At 56.7% G+C, this 20,534-nt stretch overlaps 1 protein-coding gene across 1 annotated transcript in view; it reads right to left on the bottom strand.

The window, feature by feature from the left end:
- Positions 1-1,251: 1,251 nt before the first annotated feature.
- LOC147600360 (axonemal central pair apparatus protein HYDIN-like) overlaps positions 1,252-20,534 on the bottom strand; it is a 39,483-nt gene continuing 20,200 nt past the window's right edge. Inside the window, exons 20-42 of the mRNA XM_086751251.1 lie at positions 20,019-20,195; positions 19,205-19,381; positions 17,862-18,031; positions 17,446-17,505; positions 16,947-17,099; positions 16,464-16,647; positions 15,865-16,006; positions 14,455-14,605; positions 13,279-13,692; positions 12,919-13,134; positions 12,230-12,436; positions 11,755-11,957; positions 11,395-11,577; positions 11,035-11,154; positions 10,504-10,663; positions 10,226-10,398; positions 9,900-10,098; positions 8,865-8,972; positions 8,122-8,526; positions 3,494-3,559; positions 2,763-2,919; positions 1,508-2,156; positions 1,252-1,396 (exon numbers count right to left, since the gene is read on the bottom strand). Of these exons, the coding sequence (XP_086607377.1) occupies positions 1,252-1,396; positions 1,508-2,156; positions 2,763-2,919; positions 3,494-3,559; positions 8,122-8,526; positions 8,865-8,972; positions 9,900-10,098; positions 10,226-10,398; positions 10,504-10,663; positions 11,035-11,154; positions 11,395-11,577; positions 11,755-11,957; positions 12,230-12,436; positions 12,919-13,134; positions 13,279-13,692; positions 14,455-14,605; positions 15,865-16,006; positions 16,464-16,647; positions 16,947-17,099; positions 17,446-17,505; positions 17,862-18,031; positions 19,205-19,381; positions 20,019-20,195 (4,619 nt within the window). The remainder of the gene's footprint in view (positions 1,397-1,507; positions 2,157-2,762; positions 2,920-3,493; positions 3,560-8,121; positions 8,527-8,864; positions 8,973-9,899; positions 10,099-10,225; positions 10,399-10,503; positions 10,664-11,034; positions 11,155-11,394; positions 11,578-11,754; positions 11,958-12,229; positions 12,437-12,918; positions 13,135-13,278; positions 13,693-14,454; positions 14,606-15,864; positions 16,007-16,463; positions 16,648-16,946; positions 17,100-17,445; positions 17,506-17,861; positions 18,032-19,204; positions 19,382-20,018; positions 20,196-20,534) is intronic.

Here is a 20,534-nt window from a genome sequence, read left to right as displayed (position 1 = left end):
AGCGTGCAATCAGCAAGCACGCACTCCCGTGCGGTGATCGTCCAGCGTTCTGCTGCTGCTCGCTTCCTGTCCTTATTCGGTGCCCCGTCTTTGCACACCAAGCGCTTCATTTCTTCTCGTAACTCCTCTACCTTTTCCTCAAGCCTTTTCTCTCTTCCCTCTTTCTCCTGTATTTCTTCCCTTGCTCGCTCTGGGAGCAGCGCCTTATCCTCTCGCCCTGCTATCGGTACCCCATATGGCGGGGGCACTGAAGAGGGGACTCGTCCCCTTGGCTCCGGAGCCGGTGCCCTCTGGAGGCGCCTCGGGAATCCGGACCAATCCCCCTTTTCCCAAACCCCAGTACGCACCACCACCCTCTCTTCCCCACATCTGACACTCAGACGGCGCTGAAGGGCCAGAGGGGAGCGTGTGGAGCGGCACTGTAAATGGCTCCAGTAACGGCTCTCCGGCCCCCCTCCCGCCATCTTCTTCCCCGCCACCATTTTCTTTTCCCTCCACGACTTTAGCTGGGACGCAAACCTTCTCACAATTTGTTCCCCCACCCTGTCCCTCCCCGCACCCTTGCCCATTGCCCGCCTTCTCGCTCGGTCGTCCTGCAACCGAGTGGGTGCTGGGGAGCGGTGCCTGGCGCCCGGACCCACTAACCCCTTTGGGCACGGCTCCTGCTGGTCCTTTGTTAGAGGGGTGGGAAGGGACATTCCTGGGTGGTTCCAAGCCTCAGGCCGCAGCAAAGCACATGCCGCCTGCCACGCACCCCTGCAGTCTTTTGCTTTCTCCAGCATGGCCCGGAGGGAGCCTAATGCCGGCAGAAGACCGGAGAGAGCCTCTTTGTTCCCAACACAGGCTCTCTGGAATAGTTCCTCTGCTGTTTGTTCGAGGGCCCCCTTACTCACACAGTGAGGAGCGGCCGCTATACCTGTCCGCACCATCCAACGGAAGAGCGGGTCCAGGTCCTTCTTATGCACAGGGCTCTCCACCTGCTGCCCCACGCCTTTCAGCATACTCACCACTTGCTCCATCAAAGCCATATCGAGCAGCTGAAACAGAGACGCCTTACTGCGCGCCTCCCTCACCAATGCAGGCCTGCCTTATCACGTCGGGGTCACCAATTGTCACCTCTCGATCGGCAGCACGGCTTAGGCGCCTGTCCGTCTGCGCAACTCCCTACGCAGGTACACAAGAGACGGACACATGGTGTCTAGCTCTGAATGCCAATTTACTGCTGCATCACAAAGCCTTATATACCCCCCGCTACTCGTACACCCGACCGCCCCCTGACCCTGTGATCCCTAGGTCCGCCCCCTGGTGCTCGCAGGCACCTCCCACCCGCCTGGCCCTGTATCCCGCAGTCAGCATCGCCGCCACCACTTGCTCCTTGTTGCAGCCGCCTTCTGCCCTGCACTCCAAGAGGTGGGGGAGCTTGTTGAGGGAGGTGGTCAAGCGGGGGACACTGGCAACATCGGGGACAGCGTCCTCAGCATTCCCCAGCCCCGCTGCCCCCACTCACTCCTTGAGGCAGCTGCCCTCTGCCACGTACTCAGAGAGGTCGAGGAGCTCAGCGAGGGCCTCAGCAGTCAAGCTGGCGACATTGGCGGTCAAGGCGGTGTCCTGGCCGTCCCCTCGCTGCGTCTCAACAGCTTGGTCCTGGGGGCAGTCGCCAACCACCATGTCCCCCGAGAAGTTGTGGTGCTCAGGAAGGAAAGCAGTGCTGGCGAGGCTGTTGGGGAAAAGCAGGACGTGAGGGACGGTGCCCTGGCTGTCCCCCAGCCCTGCCAGTGCCACTTGCTCCTGTGGGCAGCTGCACTCAGCCACATACTTGGAGAGGTCGGGGAGCTCCTTGAGGAAGGCGGTAAAGTCGGGGACATGAGGGATGGTGTCCTTGCTGTCCCCCAGGCCTGCCAGCACCACTCCTTCTTGATGGCAGCCGCCCTCCGCCCCGTACTGGGAGAGGTCGGGGAGCTCGTGGAGGAAAGCGGCCAAGCTGGGGCTGTCGGGGACACTGGGGACAGTGTCCTCAGTGTGCGCAGCGTGGGGTCGGCTGAGCGTGTTGTTGCTGGTGGCGTGCGCTGGCTGCTCCAGAAAGGGCTGGGTGAGAGCGGCTGGCCCCTTCTCGGGCACATGAGCAGGCTTGCCTGGAACTTCCAGCGTGCTCAGTGCTGCAGGAAAAGCAAACACAGCCGAGCCAGCCGCGGAGCGATGCAAGCTTTCCTCGGCTTGGCCACCCGCCTGCAGGCTCCGTCACCCCGCAAAGCTCAGCCTGGGGCTTTGCTGTGGTTCTGCCAGTGGGCAGAGCGAGGACAGGCTGGCGTGGGCTGGCGGCAGGGACGCTGTTCTTGGTGGTCTCCCCCTCCTCGCTGGAGGCCTGTGATGGCTTCTGGGTGCTGCCGGGCAGGGTGCGGAGCGCAGGGGGGCCCTGCACCCAATGCTGAGCTGTGGGCGGCAGGGTGGCGGGGGCCCGTGGCAGGCAGCGATATGCAGCGGGCAGGAGCCTGTGGGGTAGAGGGGCTCCCCCTGGACCACAGCCCACAGCCCCAGCCCCGTCGGCTGGTGGGACACCAGTGTCCCCCTCACCACCTGCTGTTCCCAGCCATGGGCACGGGGACAGGAAGCAGGCATGGAGGGGAGCTGCACCACGGGAGGGAGCTGCCAGCTTTCGGGGAGCTGCTGCAACTTCCCCGCGGCCCCCAGGGGCCCTGGCACCCCGTGCCAGACGCTGGCCTGTGGCACCTGGTAGGTGACGGGGTGGACCTGGGCAGGCTTACAGGACCCCGGCAGCTCTGGAACAGAGGGCAGCACACAGGTGGGGACCGGCGGCGGCACGCCCGGAACCATGAAGCTCACACCGGGCACCTTGGGCGGCATCGACAGCTGGAGAGGGAGCTTCTCTGTGGGGGAAGCAAAGCGGGGCGATGGGGTGAGCTGTTGGCAGGTGGGTCCGACAGGGGGTTACCTGGAGGGCAGGAGCCCCAGGAGGAGCTGGAGCCTGCTGCTGTACCTGCCATGGCAGCTGGTCAGAGTCAGGTTTCTGGGGGACAACCAGCCTGCGTCCCCATGGCGAACACTGCGCCAGCACCTGCTTCAGCCAGCCTTGCCAGGGTTTGACTTTTCCTACCACAGCAACTTCCCAGCTCAAGGATTTCCTGTCCCGCTGATGATTTCCTGTCCCCAGTGCTCATTTCCCATCCCCACAATGGATTCCCAACCCAGCCATGACTTCTCAGCCCTGTCACGGTTTCCTACTCCAACAGTCTCCCATCCCCACCATTTCCCACCCCAAGGGTGATTTTTGCGGGGAGGTGAATTTTCTGTCCAAGGGGAAGGGATGGGGCCAGCACCCGTGGCCTGGCCATGCCCACCTTTGTGTGCTGCTCCCTCCTGCCCTGGCAGTGGGGATGGGGCTGGTTTTGGCACTTTTGAGGTTTTGTGACCCTGTCCCTCTCTGCCCCAGTGGGGCAACTGCTGTTCACAGCTGTGGTGGAACTGGTGCCGGTACTGTGCGGACACGATGGGAGCTGTCACAAAAATGCGACAGCTGGCCCGTGCCATCCAAGCAGAGAGGCTGGGGCGCAAAGTACGGCATCACAAGAGGAATTCTTGCAGTTGTGCATCTGAATGCGCGCCCACACTCTGCTTGTTCTGCAAAGCAACTCCAATTCTGTGGCATCGTCAGCCGATTCTTTCTTGATCCAGGCATCCCTGGAGTCGCTCTTGCTGCAGTTCCCTGTCTCTGCTGCCAGAGAAGGGCTCAGGCACCTGGGAGTTGTCCTTGTCTCTCTTCTGGTAGAGACCTGAAGCAGCTTGCCCCCAGAACAGACCTTCTTGTGCAGAGAAAGCCCTAAAAATGTAGAGCAAGTGCTTGGACCCTCTTGGACCCAGAGAATGAATTGTCTGGCTCCTCTGAGAACCTCGTGCTGCAAACATTTCTGAACCTAACAAGGATGTGTATCCTGAAGGATTGTTTGTCCTGGCCAGAGTAACAGGGTTGCTTAAAACTGGGACCCTCATGCAAACAAGTAGAGGAAGTTGTCGGTCCTTGGTTTTTACTTTTTTGGGCAGGTGAGTGTCTGCGTTCCTTCTTGTCCTCATCTCCCTGACCTTTACCGGTTTTCCATAAAATACGTCAGAATATAGATGTGGAGAGCTGACTGACCCTGCTCTCTTCTTGCTGTCTGAATCCCATCCTGACCTCCTGAGGCGTTTATTTAGCAGGCTGGAACAGTCTCATGCCCTAGCTGCAGCTCCCCGGCCATGCCTTGACCTGCAGCCGTTCCTCTCACAGAAATCCTTCACAACAGGCAGGCAGACGCCTCTCAGGGTCTCTTCACATCTCATTCCCATCTCATCTCCTCTCCGCTCCTTGCAGCCGGGCCGGGCCGAGTCAGGCCCAGACGCCGCCCGACGGGAGGCCAGAGGGTGAGGGGTGCAGGGCTCGTGCCTCCGCCTCCCTGCCCCCGCTCAGCTCCTTCACATCTTCTCTTCTCTTTTTTTTTTTTTTTTTTTCCCCTTCTTAAATACGTTATCGCAGAGGCGTTATCACGGAACATTCTGGTACCAATTGGCTAGGCCCTGGCCAGCAGCAGGTCCGCCCTAGGCCCGGCCGAGTCCACTGGACAAGGGGGAAACTTCTAGAAGCTTCTTAGAGCAGCTGCCAGCGTAGTCCCCCCTCACTAAACAAAACCAGAACAGAACGTGGCACAGCACGGGAAGAGAGAATTTGCTCAATACCTGCTCAGGCAGAGAGAGAGCTGAGTTGCTTTGTGCTCAGTGGTTTGGCTTGGCTTTCAACACCAACTATGGACACTCAAAAACGGGCAAGCAGGCTAGCATCTTAGGATCTATCCAAATTCAAATAAGGTTTATCATCACCAGCGGGCAGTGTCTAAGTTGACTGGAAGGACTGAAGAAGTCCGTTTTTAAGGTCTGTAGCAGCAAAACGCAGACATCCACATTTTCCCTTTCCTTTCTAACCTGCCATTCCCGATGTTTTAGGCGCTGTTTTTGTACGGTTATATTGGGAACACAAGCATTTCATAGAACTGTTTGTGAGTTTGAATACAATTCTGAGCATTGCCATTTCCCTGTCATTCAGTAAAACCACATTCAAGGCTATTTCCACCAAAAGCAACCTGACAGTCCTTCTCACAGGCCCTTCCAACCCAGCCCCTCATGTCAAAGACCTTTGAATGAGACTTCCAAACTCCTTGCACCAACAGCCAATGCGGACAGTCTAGAGCATCTCTAAAATCAGCTTCACTGAACACTGCCTGCAGTGTAAAGACTTCCCCAACAAAGACCTTCCAGCTGGAAGGAAATTCAGGTATCTGAGCAGTATTTCTTGCGTCATCTTCTACGTCTGTGTCCTGGTTTCAGCAGGGATGGAGTTAATTTTCGTCTCAGTAGCTGGTGTGCTTTGGATTTCATCTGTGAAGACTGTTGGCAAAAACACTCTGATGATAGGAGCTGTTGTGAAGGAGACCACGGACACTGTCTGGCTTGCCAAGTCTCGTTAAAGTCTCGTTAACGTGCAGATGTGGGAAGCTGGGCAGAAGACAGACAGAATAACTGGCCCAAGCTGGCCAAAGAGAGTATTCCATGCCATGAACGTCATCCTCAGCATAGAAGTGGGGGTTGCCCATGGGAGGGGGCATCCATTCGGGCATTCCATTCTGGCATGCACCCTTGGCATCCATCTTCTTTCCATCTCTCTTGCTTGCTGGCATCGTTCCCTCTCCCTTGCTGGCTTGCTCTCCCCCTTTGCTTGCTGCTCGGTGTCCTTTCGTGATCACTGCTCGGGACGGGCTGTGTTGGTCATTCGGACATCGGGTGGTGAGAAATCCTACACTGTCCATTTTGTATATTTTGTAGATATTAATACCCTTATATTCTGTTATCCTTGTAGTTTTTAGTATTTCAGTAAACTGTTTTTATCTCAACCCACAAGTCTTCCTTTCTTCCCAGCTTCTCTCCCCCATCCCACTGGGCAGGGGGAGGGTGAGTGAGAAGCTGTGTGGTGACTTGGGCTAAACCACCACACTCTAGGACACAGAAGGGTTTCCCCCAGCTCCCGAATCTGGAGCTCGCTTCCAAAGCAGAAAGGCAATGAAAAAAACACTTGGCATGAATAATTGCAATCAAAATTCGTTAGCAAGCAGTCTCAAGATAGATCAGAAAGCCGAGCCACAGCCCATCAGCTGGAACCCTTGTCAGTGCAGCAGAGCCAACCCTGAGGAAAAAGGCACACAGCTTCTTCTGAAGAATACCAATCCGTGACGGCAAGCGCTGAGAATGAAAACGTTTGGGTAAGGATTAATAACAGGCTAGCAGATAAAAGTCCAGTGTGTGACAGGCTTGTCCTACCAGAGTGGCTGTCACGGCCAGGAGAAACTGCAGATCCTCCAGACAAAGCCCTTGCTGTTCAAGGAGCTTACAGCCACCGCACAAGGGGACCTGGACTGTCACACACGGTGACAAGGCCAAGGGAGCTGCGTGCAGGCCTCCCACGCGCGGCTTGGACCACGTTTGCAACTGAAGTCTCTCTCTGAACCAGGAAACAGCAACGGTAAAGACCGTCCAAGAAGGTGGGAACCCAGCACCACTCCCGCTGAACAGGCTGTTCCCGTGCCCCTGTAGCCGTCGCTCACCAAGGACGGACCCTCACGGCAAGACGAGGGAGCCGTGGCTCCGGAGAATGAACTCTCAAACCTCCCCAGACTTCTCCCTCCTCTGCCTCACACGTTTGTTCCATGTTTGGTACAGAAACCCAGAAACAGAAACATGTAAAACCTGCACTCATTTGCCGGCCAAATGAAAATATGCAATGGCCAGGCAAAACAACATCCCTTCATCTACTCAGAAAAATACAGATATCCTTCAAAACAAAAGCGCACTTGGATGAGCTGCACAGCAAAAGCTGTTCGGTCCTGGGGATTTCCACACACGCAAACATGAACACACCCGTGTGCACAAGAAAGGCGGCACACAACTGGTGAACTGCTTGTTGGGGTGGCTGTGCCCCAAAGCCTTTTCTAAAGGACTGTTAGCAAGGAACGGCTGGCACACCCCGTCAGCTGCGTGTTCTGTTGGCCTCTCCTGGCTGGTGGAAAGGGTTCCTGCGCTTGAATGTCTCCTGAAGGTCCTGCTGGGTGTAAGCGTCTACAGCCACCGGCTCATTCTGTTAGCAAATTTCATTCTTAAGAGCTGAAGCCAGCTCTGCTCCCATCAGGAGTCACAAGAGAGAGCTCGATGGCAATCCAAACTCTTGCCTAACGAGTGAGCACTGAACAGCCGCGGGCTGAGCGCAGCGCTGGCAGAAACGGCTCCGTTTGATCCTTCTGTCAGTGCCTGAAGGGCACAAAGAACTGGAACTCGGGAGATCAGCACGGCATTCGTGGGGATAGTTGCACAAATGAGATGGGAAAACCATTACCAGCCTTTGGCAAGGAAATTTGATCTCAGTCTTCACTCAGTAACGTGCTAAAAACCCCTGAAGAGACCGACACGCAAAGGCTACAAGTGATGTTGAGAGGCTGTGTTTTCAACTGGGAAAAGGGGGCAAGTGCTGACAAACAAACCCATTTCATACCACCCAGAACGGTAAGGCAAGGCACCCAGGATTGGCCCCGCTTCATCATGAAGGACTAACATGCTGAAAAGCAACCATAAATCAACGAGATCTCAAAAGACAGTTTTTCGGGATGGTCACAGGAAGCAATAGGGCTCTGGGGCTTCCGCTACCGGTCAACCCTTGCTGCCAGGGAGTCAAGGACTTGGTGTTATTCTGCATCCCAGCGCACGCAGCTCAGCTGCCAGAAATCAAGGTGTGTTTTTCTTTGCTCTGATTTTCTACATGGGCAATATTAATCTCTGGCCGCTAACTCCCAAATTGTTTCTCTATTAGAATGCAACTCTGCAACATACTCTACTTTTACAACCACTAATTTGATGGATCCAGCTTAAATTAAGATGAATAGACACCAATGAGAACTCTTTTAATAGACTATGGGTGAGGGGCAGCTTTGTCCAGGGACCTCCCAAGGGGGCACAGGTCACTGGGGAGGGGGGAGGCCCCTGAGGTGGTAGACCCAGGAGATGCCTGCCCCTCCCCGGGCAGGAGAGCAGCACCTTGCTGGTGAAAGGGGCCTCGTCAGCGTACAGGCCGCCCTCCAAGGAGATGGTGATGGAGGCGGTCTTCCTGGCACGCCAGCTCTCAGGGCCCCTGATGGTGAAGGCCAGGTGCTCCACTGGGTCTGGAAAGGCCAGGGGCTGCGGGAAGAGGTTTTTGAAGGGGACGGAGGTAGTGGTGCCGCCGGCTGTGATGGTGAGGGGTCCCTGTGCCTTGGGCAGGAGGATGAGGCCGAAGAGGGATACGCCGGACTCCCCACCAAGCCGGATAGAGAGCTGCAGCCCGGCCCTGGCTCTGCACACTTGGTGGGGCTTGGAGGTCACCTCCATGCTCTTCTCTGACCTCCTCTGGCTGGCACGGGCCATGCTGATGGTTTTCGCTGACTGGAAGTTGGCCCAGTTGTTCTGCAGAGGAGAGAGAAGAGACAGTGGAGGGGCTGATCACCAAAGCAGAGCCAGCAGCTCGGGAAGGAACCGCTGGTCCCCTGCCATCATGCTGGCTGGGGTCCCTTTCCCTTGCCCATCACCCACCTGTACCCTCCCACCCCTCACACCACAGCCCTGGGGAGTGCTCGTGATGAATGGCCATAGGGGCTGCTGCCCAAACGTGCCCAGCAGGGACAACCCCGCACCCAAACGCTGGGGGACCTCAGCGCCCAGCTCTGGCAGCAGTGGAGAAGTGCTTTGGTTGCCCATCTGCAAAGGCACTGCCATGCACCCGCATTACTTTGTTTCGGGGGCACCCCCTGACCTTGAGAAACGCTGGTGCTCAGAGCAGGCTCGCAGGCCTCTGCAGAGATCTTGATGTTTTCGGTCTGAACGACCCCCAAGATGTCTTCTGCATCTGAAACCTGAGGTGACAAGAAACAAGCACTGCTTAGCCCCTTCTCCTCCATTCTTTTGCTAGACAATATCTGAGTCCTTGTCTCTACAGGCTGCTTCCCCCATGGCCTCCCCTGCGTGACAAGCGCTGTGAGCACACAAGTTTTCCTAACCTGTTCATCTCCCGGGCTGACCCTGCGGGGTTCTGCCGCAGTAAGAAACCCTGTCAGCCCAACTCTTCTCTCCGCCAGCAGCCGCGTGGCTGCTAAAGCACCCTGGGAAGCAAAGGGATCTTAAAGCCACCACAGGCGTGAGGTGTCCCAGAGCAGGGGGCATCGACAACCAACCCTCTCCTCTTCAATCACCCAGCGTCCTCACTGAAATGCATCCCCGAAACCATGGGGAACAGCCTCCCAGGGCGAGAGTTTGTCGCTCTCTGTCAAGAGCCCCAGACAGAGGCCAGGACGGGTGCAGCGAGCATGCCAAAGTCTGGACAACCCAAGGACAGCATTCAACCTGGCACAGCAGCAAGGTGGTTGTAGCGCGGGCTCAGGGCGCAGCCTCATAACCCAGCCGTAAGCCCTGCAGAGGCAGCGGCTGGTTTTCTGGGGTGACATGGATGCCCGGGGATGCAGCGCGTGTGCTGGCAAACCCAGCTGGAGGCAGCAGAAGCTGGGGTCGTAGCACCCCTGTCCCTGTCAGGCCCATCTCTTCCTGACTCCCCAATATACTTGCCCCATGGAGCTCAGCTACCAGGGCACCCGAGCAGTCACTTCGTCCCCAAGAGCCCCTTGCTGCTAAGGGCACGGCCCCCCAGCAGTGCAGGAAGGAAAGAATCTCTGGAAGCTCATCCTTTTGCCCTCTTTGCAGGGTACCCTTCAAGCAGCCTCCATCCCTAAGAGCACAGGGCTGATCACTCTGCCCTGCTCTGCCAGGGAGGGCACAGTCCCCCTCACCTCCAGCTGGATCGTCTTCAGAATGCTGAGAGCCTTTGTGGCCTTGAAACGCAGCTGCACAGCAAACTCCGTGTGGGGACCCACGATGCCGCTGTCTTCTGACACCGAGAAGTCCTCGCCCAGGTCTTCCAGCCCAATGAGCTGCCAGGCCACGGGCAGCGGTGTGCGGTTTTGCAGGGCCAGGGTCTCATTGTCCTTCCTGCAGACAAAAAGAGACACTCAGCACCAGCTGCTTGATGGGCATGTTAGTCTTGCAGTTGAATGGAACTTGGAGCAGCCCTGGCTGACAGCTCTCGTCCCCGGCGAGGGGCTGTGGGGTGACTGACCTGGGCAGAAGCAGCGTGTTGAACGACAGCTCCTTGGGGCTGACCCCCAGCTCCACCTGCACCCCCTGGCAGCACAGGCGGAAGACCACCGGCTCTGGGTTCCCCTGAACGCAGCAGATGAGCTTGTCTTCCACCAGGCCGGCTGAAGTGGGGTACGCCCAAACGCTCAGCTCCTAGCCCCGTCCCCGCAAGAACAAACACACAAGAGCATTCAGTCAGCAAGAGAAACAGCTCCTGGGCACTGCCACCGCTGCCTGTCCTACCTGCCTGTCTCCTACCTGCTTCTCGTTCGGTTGCAGCCTCATGCTGGGAGGCTCTAAAAGGAACGTGCTCTCCTGGAGATCGCGCTCAAAGGAGAAATGCACCTCTGCTTCCAAGGGGCTGACGTTCAGGATGGTTATCTTCTCGCAGTTGCTGGGATAGCGCAGCTCCTTGTACCTGTCCACAAAAGGGGAAAAGGCTGCAGAGGAGATGCCAGGACCACAGCCTTGATCACATCTTGAGGAAAGCACCGTGTCCGGGCAGCGGCAGGCTGCACTGGAAGACCATGTTCCCACGAGCAGGCTAAGAAAAAGGATCACTTTGGGCACATTGCATGGAATATGGGTTCATCCTTGCGTTGCTTTGATGTCTGCCCCTATACTTGGTGCCTGCATGCCAGAGGTGTGATGATGCAGTCACGCACTCAAAGAGCGTTTTACAAAATCTAAGTGGAAAGGCACCTGGAAAAATAACAGTATGCCAGGCACATGGCTTCTTCCACCTTCTGTGTGAGCATCAGCTGCTAACTCAGGGCTGGGAGCACGTACCCGTCTCTTGGCTTCCCACACAGCAGCGGTCCAAAGTGGAAAACACCCGTGTCCATGACATACTTCTTGGAGATGATGTCCTCATCCTCCTTGCTCTCCCTCTGGTGGGGAAACACCAGCCTGGGGAGAGAAACAGGGAATGAGGAGCTGTGAGATGCTCCTAGGTAGGAAACCTGGTCAGAAAGCCATAACCCTTCTGGGTGGCTGAGGTACTGGTTCCCAGCTCCAAGCACGGGAAGATGCTGGGCTGCTCAGGCAGCACGCTGTGCCCAAGCCAGAAGGTCACAGGGGTACAAGGGGCAGCCCTGGCTCTGAGTTCAGGGGGAGCCATGCGTGAGGGCTCCCACGCGCCAGCCTTACCGCGGGTCCTGGCTGATGGCGGGATACAGGCAGGTGCCCCTGCAGGGCAGCTGGTACAGACGCTTTGTCCCCAGGATCTCAAAATGCAGCGTCTGCTCAAACTGGCCCAGTTCCGTGGAGCTGAAGTGGACCTTCAGTTGCACCTCACCGTGGGCAGGCACTATCCACCGACAGCTGCTCAGCCTGGCAATTAAAAAGGAGATTTCAAACACTGGGAAGAAGCAAATGAGGAACGGAGGGTTGTGGACTTGCCATGCCATGGAGGCACCGGCCGAGGGTGCCTGCAGAGCTGGAGATGAGGGACCTTGTCTGGCGAGATGGCTGCGAAGCAGAGGGGTCACATCCTGCCTCACAGCTCGCCTGACAGGTCTCCCTGGGGATGGAACCCTGTCCACATCACTTTGGTCCAACCTGGGAGGACATGTGGGTGCTCCTGTGTCTGGCCTCTGGAGATCTCTGCTGCCCCGGCTGGAGCTGCGCTTCTTCCTCAGAGTCTCCAGGCTACCCACAGCTTTCTCCTTCGTCGACCGCCCCCTTGTTGGAGTGACCTGTTTCTTGGAGGTCTTAACAGCAAGGGGAGAGAGAGAAGAGAGAGAGAGGTCAGACCTGCCTGGAGACATCCCACCCTGGAAAGAAAGCTGTGGCTCTTTTCTCTCATGATAAAGAACCATCCTATTTCTCAGCAGAGAGACAGCACAGCTGTCTCTTTTGGACAGACAGAAGGGATGCCTGCAGACACGTGGCCCCGTCATGATTTGACCGCCCTTCCACAGTGATTCTTTTCCATCTCGCCTGCCCCCCGTGCCCCCATGCAGCCTGGCCCCTGCCCTGAAACCTTCACTGCGGGCACAGCATCCACGACACTTACAGTCGCCGCCTGTTCTCCTTCCGCAACAGCACCTTCTGGCACAACAAGCTGGAAGTGCTGGAGGGCTTCTCCTGCTGCAGGGGCCGTTCGCTTCTCTGGGTAGCGGATCACGGAGTACAAAGCAGGAGGGGGAATGGGAGGCCCAGAGGGACCCAGTCCCAGCTCATCCAAGATCTAAAGCAGAAGAGAAAACTCTCTTTATACTCCCGTCACCTTCAACCTCCCACTTCCTTAAAGGCACTGAGCTTTTGGCAATGGGGTTTTTAAAATTATTATTTATAGGGAGTACAGTGCTTTTTTACGCCCAGTGGGGTGGGCAGGCTCCAGAGCAGTGCCAGGACCTACAGCTGAGACCTAGAGAGAAATCTCTCCTCTGAGTGACTCAGCTGAAGGCAACACCGACCATGAGCTGCCCTGCCCTGGAACCATCTGGAATGATTTCCACACTGGGAAACTGAACGGACAGGATGCTTGAAGAGAGAGCACTCCCGCTTTGCACCCGTCTGAGGGATGGTGAGAACCTCTCCAGCCATGGGGCTGCTCCGGAGCCGTTGTGGAACAGTGGCCTGGACAAGGCTCTGTGCCCTTGTCCGTGGGACGCAATGCACCAGGGCAGAGCATGGCAGGCTCAGCACCTGAGCTTCACAGGGCTTTACCTGCTCTGCCACTGGCAGCTTGCTGCTCTCCAGGATCTTCCTGGTCACATCTTCTGAGCCCAGTGCTTCGATGGTCAAGCAGGGCACCCTGCCACGCTGGCCTCTGCATGACCCTTCTGCACCTTCCCCTTCCAGCTCAGATAATGCGGAGTCCTCAAGAGCCTCCAGATTTTTTAGCCGCTCCTTCTTCGTGCGCTTCTTCTCCACGCGCTCTTTCTTGGAGCAATCCTTCTCCAGGCGCTCTTTCTTCACACCCTCTTTCTCCAGGCGCTCTTTCTTGGTGCTCTCCTTCTCCATGCGCTTTTTCTTCACAGACTCCTCCAGGCGCTCTTTCTTCCTGCACTCCTTTTCCAGTGTCACCTGATGCTCTTTCCCTCTGTTTTGCTGGCTCCCGTGGCTCAAGGCAGGCTGGCGCCGGGCTTCTGCTTTGTGCCGCACCTCCGCTTGGTTCAGAGGGGACAGCAGGATACCCTGAACCCTGTCCCAGAATGACAAGATATGCGCCACATACTTCTGCGATGCCTCATAGATCTTAAACCTCAGGGCCAAGTTCTCGCTGTCACTCAGAGCCCCCTGTTCTGCGTCTGAGTGTTGCACACGCACGGCTGGGCAGGCATCCATCAGGGAAACCTTGCTCTGCTTTCTCTTCTCTTCCTTGTCACTCCCAACAGCGCCTGAGTGCTTCTTTACAGATCCTCTCTTGTCTACCCCTTTGGTGGCATCCAACTGGTTGCTGGTGGAAATGCTGGTGTTGCTGGCGGATGCGTTCGTGTTCTGGGCAGGAGGAGCAGGAAAAAGCAGTGAGCATTTCAAAGCACCAACTCAGATGCTGCAGGGCAGTGATGATCTTTGCAACAGCACCCCAAGCCTCGCCTGAGACCTGTGCTGGGTGCTCCACAAATCCCAATCCAGAACACAGCTGGTACCCAGGGCAGCTCAACTGAAACCAAACTCCCCAGTGCCAGACTGATGGGGAGTCCTGCCCACCAGATGAAAAGTAGAAAAGCTTCTCCGAACCAAACTGGGAAATTAAAACACCTCCGTACTCCTGTGCAGTCCTCTGGGCTCCATTCTGGTGTGCTGAGCGTCCCTGTGCCTGGCTGACCCTTGAGGAAGTCTGGTTGAATACCTAAGGCCTGGCGGGATCTCCTGCCAGGCATGTAGCAAAAGACACCCCATCCCAGACGGATCATGGCCCAGAGGTGTAAGTCATGTGCAGAGTGGGGAGAAATGCTGGACTAAAACTATCTAGGGCTTCACAGTGAATGTCTGGAGTTATGTGAAGCCAAGACTCAAAGGCAGCATGATCCCACAAATGCAGCTCCCCAGCAAACCCATGGGAAAACATCCCTGGCCAAGCAGCAGCATGAGCAAACACCGGCTCTTGTTTCCCAGCACAACCCCACGTGTTACTCACTCAGGCCCATTCCTGGGCCCAGCGCCGCGTGTGGCTGCTGGCTTCTCGGGGAATGGTACAGCTCCGTGGGAAGAAGCTCCCCAGGGCTTTTACTCATCTCTACAAACACAGCCACCCACCTGTCTGACTCCAGGCTGCATTTTCTTCCCTGAAGCGTTAACTTGGTCTTTTCCAAGCTCGCTCCTACTCCTCTTGGAATTCTCCAGCTCTTGTTCCTCCTTCAGGGGTTCCAGCTCCTGACGGTGCTTTTCGTCAGGCTGCTCCATCGCCCTTCAGGAAGCCAAACAGAAAACAGCCCTGTGAGTCACCACCAGAAATGTGGGCTCGCTGCAATCCCAGCTGGCCCTGCACGCCATTCATTGACCCTGAGGCCAGACAGAACTCTTAGGCCATCGCCATGGACTTCCCTCAACCTGGGGAGCCTGGGAACATCCAAAGGGCGGCAAGGTGAGAGGGGTCCTCCAGGGCCAGCCAAATCTAGGCTTTGCTGTCCTAAAGTCTAAATTGTGCTGCTTCTCCAATCAGGTCCACCTGGACCCCTCCAGCACGCTGCCAAGGACGGATCCACCATCTCTGCGCACTGATGCCAGAAGCCCTCTCTTGCTCTCCCAGTTTCAACCAGCTCACAAATCACTAACGCCTCCTTATCCCTGCGCCAACACCTACGAGGCTTATCCAGCCCTTCTCCCTGGGCATAGCCTGCTCCTTACTGAGGACACTCACATCAGTCAGAAAGCAAAGGTAACTCCCCTCCTGCAAAACAGGCTCTCATCAACCAGGCTTCCTGCTGGAACCCAGCCGTCACCACGGGAAACTTGTGCCGTCTCTCCTGGAAATCAAGATTGGAAGCAGCCCTAGCCATCTCCTCCCAGAGCAACAAACTGGGGCCTGTGCTGACAGAAAAGCTGAAACGCATGCTCACTTGAAGCAGGTCCCCCTCCCAGTTTGACACTTCCCCTGTGCATCCTCCTGGACAGGGCTGCTTTGCTGGATCACAGCTTCTCCCAGGCTCCCCTGCTGCTGCAGGCGAAGGGGAGCCGAAGAGACACCAGCTTCTATGGCTGGCGGCGCTCAGTCAGGAAAACCCTGGGAGATCAGCGTTGCACGGGCTTCACCTACAGCAGGACTGCTCTCTACACCAAGGCAGCACAGCTGCACCTCACACCAGCCCACACCACAGCCCCTCTGGTTTGGTGAGGAAGGGGGATGAAGAAGATGGCCATCCACAGCATTAACTCAGAGACACTTGTGGGTGCAGCGGCAAGGCAAGCACAGAGCCCAGCTGCCTGCAGCCAGCGTCTACGCCAGAGGGCTCACTGCTGAATCGGAGAGATGTTCTCTTCTCTCCGAGCGCAAAGTCCCTCCCCTGTTGGGAGCCAGGGAGGTGGAACTGGCCATCCTTGTGCGGCTTGGAATAGACGCTTTTGGCGTTTGCTCTGAAAGCCCTCTTAGCTCAACCAAGGTCTCTGGAGCAGGGAAGGCCCTGAGGGACACTATCCTGGGGAGTTGTCCATGGAAGGCTTACAGACCTCCTCCTCCTCTCACGCCGGGCTTGTAGGAGCCTCTGATTAAATTGAGTTTTCTCTTCCTCCATGAGGGCATCGTACTCGTCCTCATCCATCTCCCAGAGACGTGCTTCCTCCCTCCTGGCAGCTTCTTCCCGCTCCCGTTCTTCAGCACAGACCAGAGGTGAAACCATTAGCCACTGCAAGTTCTGGAGGAGCTGCAAGGATTCACAGCTCTGTCCCGACCCAGCCTATCATCCTGCCAGGCCATCCTGGGGAGCTCATATCCCTGCTCCAGCGTTCAGAGAATCCCCCAAACTGTCGCCTGTACCTTGCCTGGCTCACGTGCACCAGCGCTGTGGACAGCTGGAGGGTGGGTAGTTACTGAGCCACAACAGCTTGCACTTGTGCCCAAGCTTTAATGGCAGAGACCAAGGGGAATCTTACAGCCTCAGCTCTGCTGTGTTTAAGCAACTGTGAGCTGAGTGCTGGCTACACTGAGGCAAAAGGCGGAAGGATTCATAAAACCGTTTCTTACAAGCTCTGCTGGTGACACAGATACACACGGGTAAGGTTGAGGGCTTGAGAGAAGATTGGAAAGGCACGGAGATGAAGATTCTTACCTTCCTGCTCTTTCGCGGCTGTCTCCCTGGCTTTCAAAGAAGCATAATCCCGGAAGAGGTTCACAAAATAGATGTGAGGCCGATTTCCCACAGCTTTGAGCAGGCAGAGGAGCGCAGATGCCGTGCTGCATGCAAAGCAGGTCTCCAGGCCATCAAACACCACTCCCTGGAAGCAGTCGCTCAGCTGTGAATCAAGTGGCAAAGGAAGAGAAAGTCAGCGATGGCACGCGTTGGGCTCTCAGCTACTCAGTCAGCCCAAACGGCAAAGGGCAGCGCGTCGTCGTTCCAAGAGCATCGGCTCAGACAAGCTCTGATCTTTCCCTGCGCTCTGCCGGCTTCTAGCATCTGCAGCTTGACCCAGGCGTGCCTGCACGCAGCCCAGGACTTCTCCAACAGCAGATACAGATCCCCTCCTCTGCAAACTGTACCTCACCGCCTGTCTCTCTGTAGCAGGAACGTATCATTTGCCCCCACCCCACGTACCTGCAGCCTTTCCGAGAGGATGGCCACCAGCAAGTCCTCAGGCAGCACGCAGCTCATCAAGCCCAGCTCTCCCGCTGCGCTGTCACTGATGCTCAGCCATCGCTGCGCAGGAACGCAGGGAAGGGCTGAGCTGAGCTCAGAACTCAATGAGCCCTGCAACATTGAACACCACGAGAGAAATAAACCACCTTGGAACCCCCTGAACATTTCCAGCTGCTGGGCTTGCAGCTCAGGTCTCTCGCTCGCAAGACAATAGACCCAAAGGGCAGGCCAGCAGCTCCAGGGGACAACCCTGGGGGGTCACATCCCTTGGCCACAAGAGACCCAAGCTTGCAAGCCCCTGGCACAGCGTCCCACAGCTTTGCTCACCACCTGCAGCCACTTTGCCAACAAACCATACGACTCAGTCGAGTTTTTCTGGCAGAACACAGGTTTTTGTTCCCACCCCACGCCATCCCCAACCTGCCCAGCTGCCTCTCTGCACTATCGTTCCCCACACCAGGCTCTGGGTGACACAGAGCCCCGCCACGGTAAGCAGCCCCTGCACTTTTAACAAGGCCTGTAGCGACAGGAAAACACGTAACGGTTTTACACTCAAAGAGGGGACATTCAAACTAGACAGAAGGAAGACATTTTTCATGATGAGAGCGCTGGAACATCGGAACAGGTTGTCCAGAGAGGTGGTGGATGCCCCATCCCTGGAATCATTCAAGGCCAGGTTGGACGGGGCTCTGAGCAACCTGATGTGGTTGGAGATGTCCCTGCTCCCTGCAGGGGGTTGGGCTGGGTGGCCTTTAAAGGTCCCCTCCCGCCCAAACCCCTCTAAGATTCTATGATTCTCAAAGGCAACAGAAAGGTGCCATGCACTAAGCTGTGCCGATCACGCTTCACCCGGGAGCCTGTCAGGTCCATTACATGCTGTTTCTGGGACAGGCGCTCCTTTTTCTTTGTCTTGGCCGCTGCAGAGCTTTGGGAACCGACAGACTGCAGGCTGACTTTGTTGGCAGAGGGCGACTGGCTCCTGTCTGGGCTGCGCTTGCCATGGGCCCGGAACTGCCGGCGGCGGGAGGCATCTGCGTTTTGACCTGTGGAGGGGACAAACGGCTCAGTGGGGCTGGCGACGGGCGCTGTGGGGAGCAAGCAGGCACCTCGCACCTCCATGAGCACAGCCTTGTGCCCTGGTAGGGACACAGCACTTGTCCCCCAGCCTGCCTGGCACTGGCAGCACTGCTCCCAGAAGCAGCTCCCTCCCTGCTTCTCTTATTAGCACGAGAAAGCACACCACCTGAAACTAGATTGGAAAGCTAGAGAGCTTTTAATTCACAGCCCTGTGTCCGTCCCAACAAACGTGCACACAAGTAACACCTTTTCCACAGTCACTCCCCCTATGGGTCAAGCCAAGGATTTGTCCTCCAGGACTATTGTTTCTGTACCTTGCCCCCATCCTACATTCTCAGATAGAGACCGTAACACGCAGCCCTGCCCCAGCTGCATCACCCATCTCTGCTGGAGCTAAATCCTCCACATGGGATAACCCCACCGGGGACCCAGGCCCTTCTTCCTTCCACCAGCTCCCAACCCAGCCAAGTTCAAAGCTGAGCAACGCAAAACTGCCCCCACCACAGACAGGGTCTGGCCTCACCCTGCAGAGCTTGGGGCACCAGCTGCCCAATAAAGTTTCCTTAAAGTCTCCGGTCTCACAACGGAGAACAGCACAACTGGCACCAGCTGCCTAACCTGACAGCCTGTATAGGAACATCTCTGGAGAAAAGAGCTCATCTGCAGCATCTCTCTCATCTGAAACTGCCCCAGAAGGTGATCCTTCCCTTCCTCTCATGTTTGTGAAGCCACACTCAAAGTCAGTCGTCTAATGCTTCATGAGCCACTTTAGAGACCTTTTTCCTTCTTAAAGTGGGCAGCAGTTCTGCCTGACGGCCCTGAGGAGCAAGCTGGATTCAGCTTTGAGGAAACAGGAGAACTCTCAGTAAGACACAAACAAGTGTGCTTCACTGCTCCTAGAAAAAGGAACCCGTGCCAAGAAGCTCAGGAGCAGGAAAAGTGCCCCTGCCGGATCCCGGAAAATGGAGAATTTTTTTAATACCCAGAGATGTTTGAAGAAACGGCTTTGCATTTCTACACGCTGCAGCCATGTTCCCCAAGAGACCCAAGGGCTGTCAAGCTGCTTCTCTGGAGCAAGGGAGGTGGATGGTCATGGTGGGTTTCTGAAGCGCTGCTGGGGGTCCAGCGTTTCTCCTTACCCGCACGCTCTGTCTCCTTGCGGCTCTTCTGCTCGATGGCAGCCCTGATGCACAGCTCCTGGGCACACAGCCCTGCTGAGCTGCTCCTCTTCGAGATGGCTTCCTCCACCACGGCATCGATGGACAAGCAGGCAGCGCCATAGTATTTGGACAGCGCGACCGCTGCCGTGGTCTTGCCTTGAGAGAGAGGAAGACTGCTTGGTGACACTTGCACATGAGGCATTGTCAGGGACAGGCTCTGGAAATGCCCCAAAAAGTATTTCACATTTTCAAGGGCAGGGGGAAAGCACGTGCCCCTTAAGGAGAGACCATAAGGGAGGCAGCCTGAGCATGGTTAGAAATGTGGATCATCTCCACCTCATCTTCAGCTGAGGACTTTGTCCCTTGTGGTGACCTCAACCCTGGGCCAGAACACTGCTTCCAGCCCTGTCCCACCACCACTCAGACTATTATTCGCTAGCCTGTGTTGCTCGCTGCTGTCTCAGGCAACCTCTGGGCACACTTTGAGGGTCAGTGTGGGCTAGGGACTGCTCCCACGAGGCAACATGGACCCGAGGCAATGTGGTCCCACAAAGCAACAGGAACATGGCCACACTGCTTGCGGGAATGAGAGCCCAGCTCCTAGCAGGGACACAAGATGAGCCACACCACCTGCATCAGCTAGGCGAAGGCCTGAGGCTGCTTCATGTACCAGCAGAGCTGTGGCTCACCTTGCTTCACTTCACTTGGTCAACCAAGCACCGTGGTCCACCAGGAGATATATGTCTCTCCTGCTGCCCCCCATCCTGGCAGCCACGGCCTGCCGCTCACGTACCTGTCAGGGGTGCCCCATGGACGATGACGACGATCCCTCTCCGGTTTCGGGCTGCGCGCCCTTCTGCAGAGAGATCGATGCCAAGGTGGCGGGCAATGGCCTTAGTGACAGGGCTGTTGTCCAGTTCTCCCGCTGCCTCCTTGCTGCTGGCGGTGCTTTGCTGATGCTCTCCTGTGCAGAAGCAGGTAGAAAAGTCGGTCTCCTGCCTACCTGTCATCCTGATCATCCTCCCATCCCCTCAGGTCCTGGGAGAGGAGACTGCTGAAACCAACGTCACACCCAAGATCTCACCATGCCCTTCCTTTAGACTTGTGCAGATCAGGGTCTGCCCTAGATGCTGGTGAAGGTGCCTCTTCAGGGTACAGGAAATGGGGTGGCAGAATGGGGTGGCAGAAAGAGAACAAAGCAAGCAGCCAGCAATGCCTGAAAGGCCTGGGCCAAATCTTTCATGAACTGTCGTCATGGGAGATTGGTCTCAGGTCCTGCTGAGTAAGGGGACACAGGCAGAACCAGGCA

The sequence above is a fragment of the Chlamydotis macqueenii genome, chromosome 6 (genome assembly GCF_036417535.1).
Source record: "Chlamydotis macqueenii isolate bChlMac1 chromosome 6, bChlMac1.mat, whole genome shotgun sequence".
Classification (NCBI taxonomy): Eukaryota; Metazoa; Chordata; class Aves; order Otidiformes; family Otididae; genus Chlamydotis; species Chlamydotis macqueenii.
The sequence above is the reverse complement of the archived record's forward strand: the minus strand, read 5'-3'. Positions and strand labels throughout refer to the sequence as shown.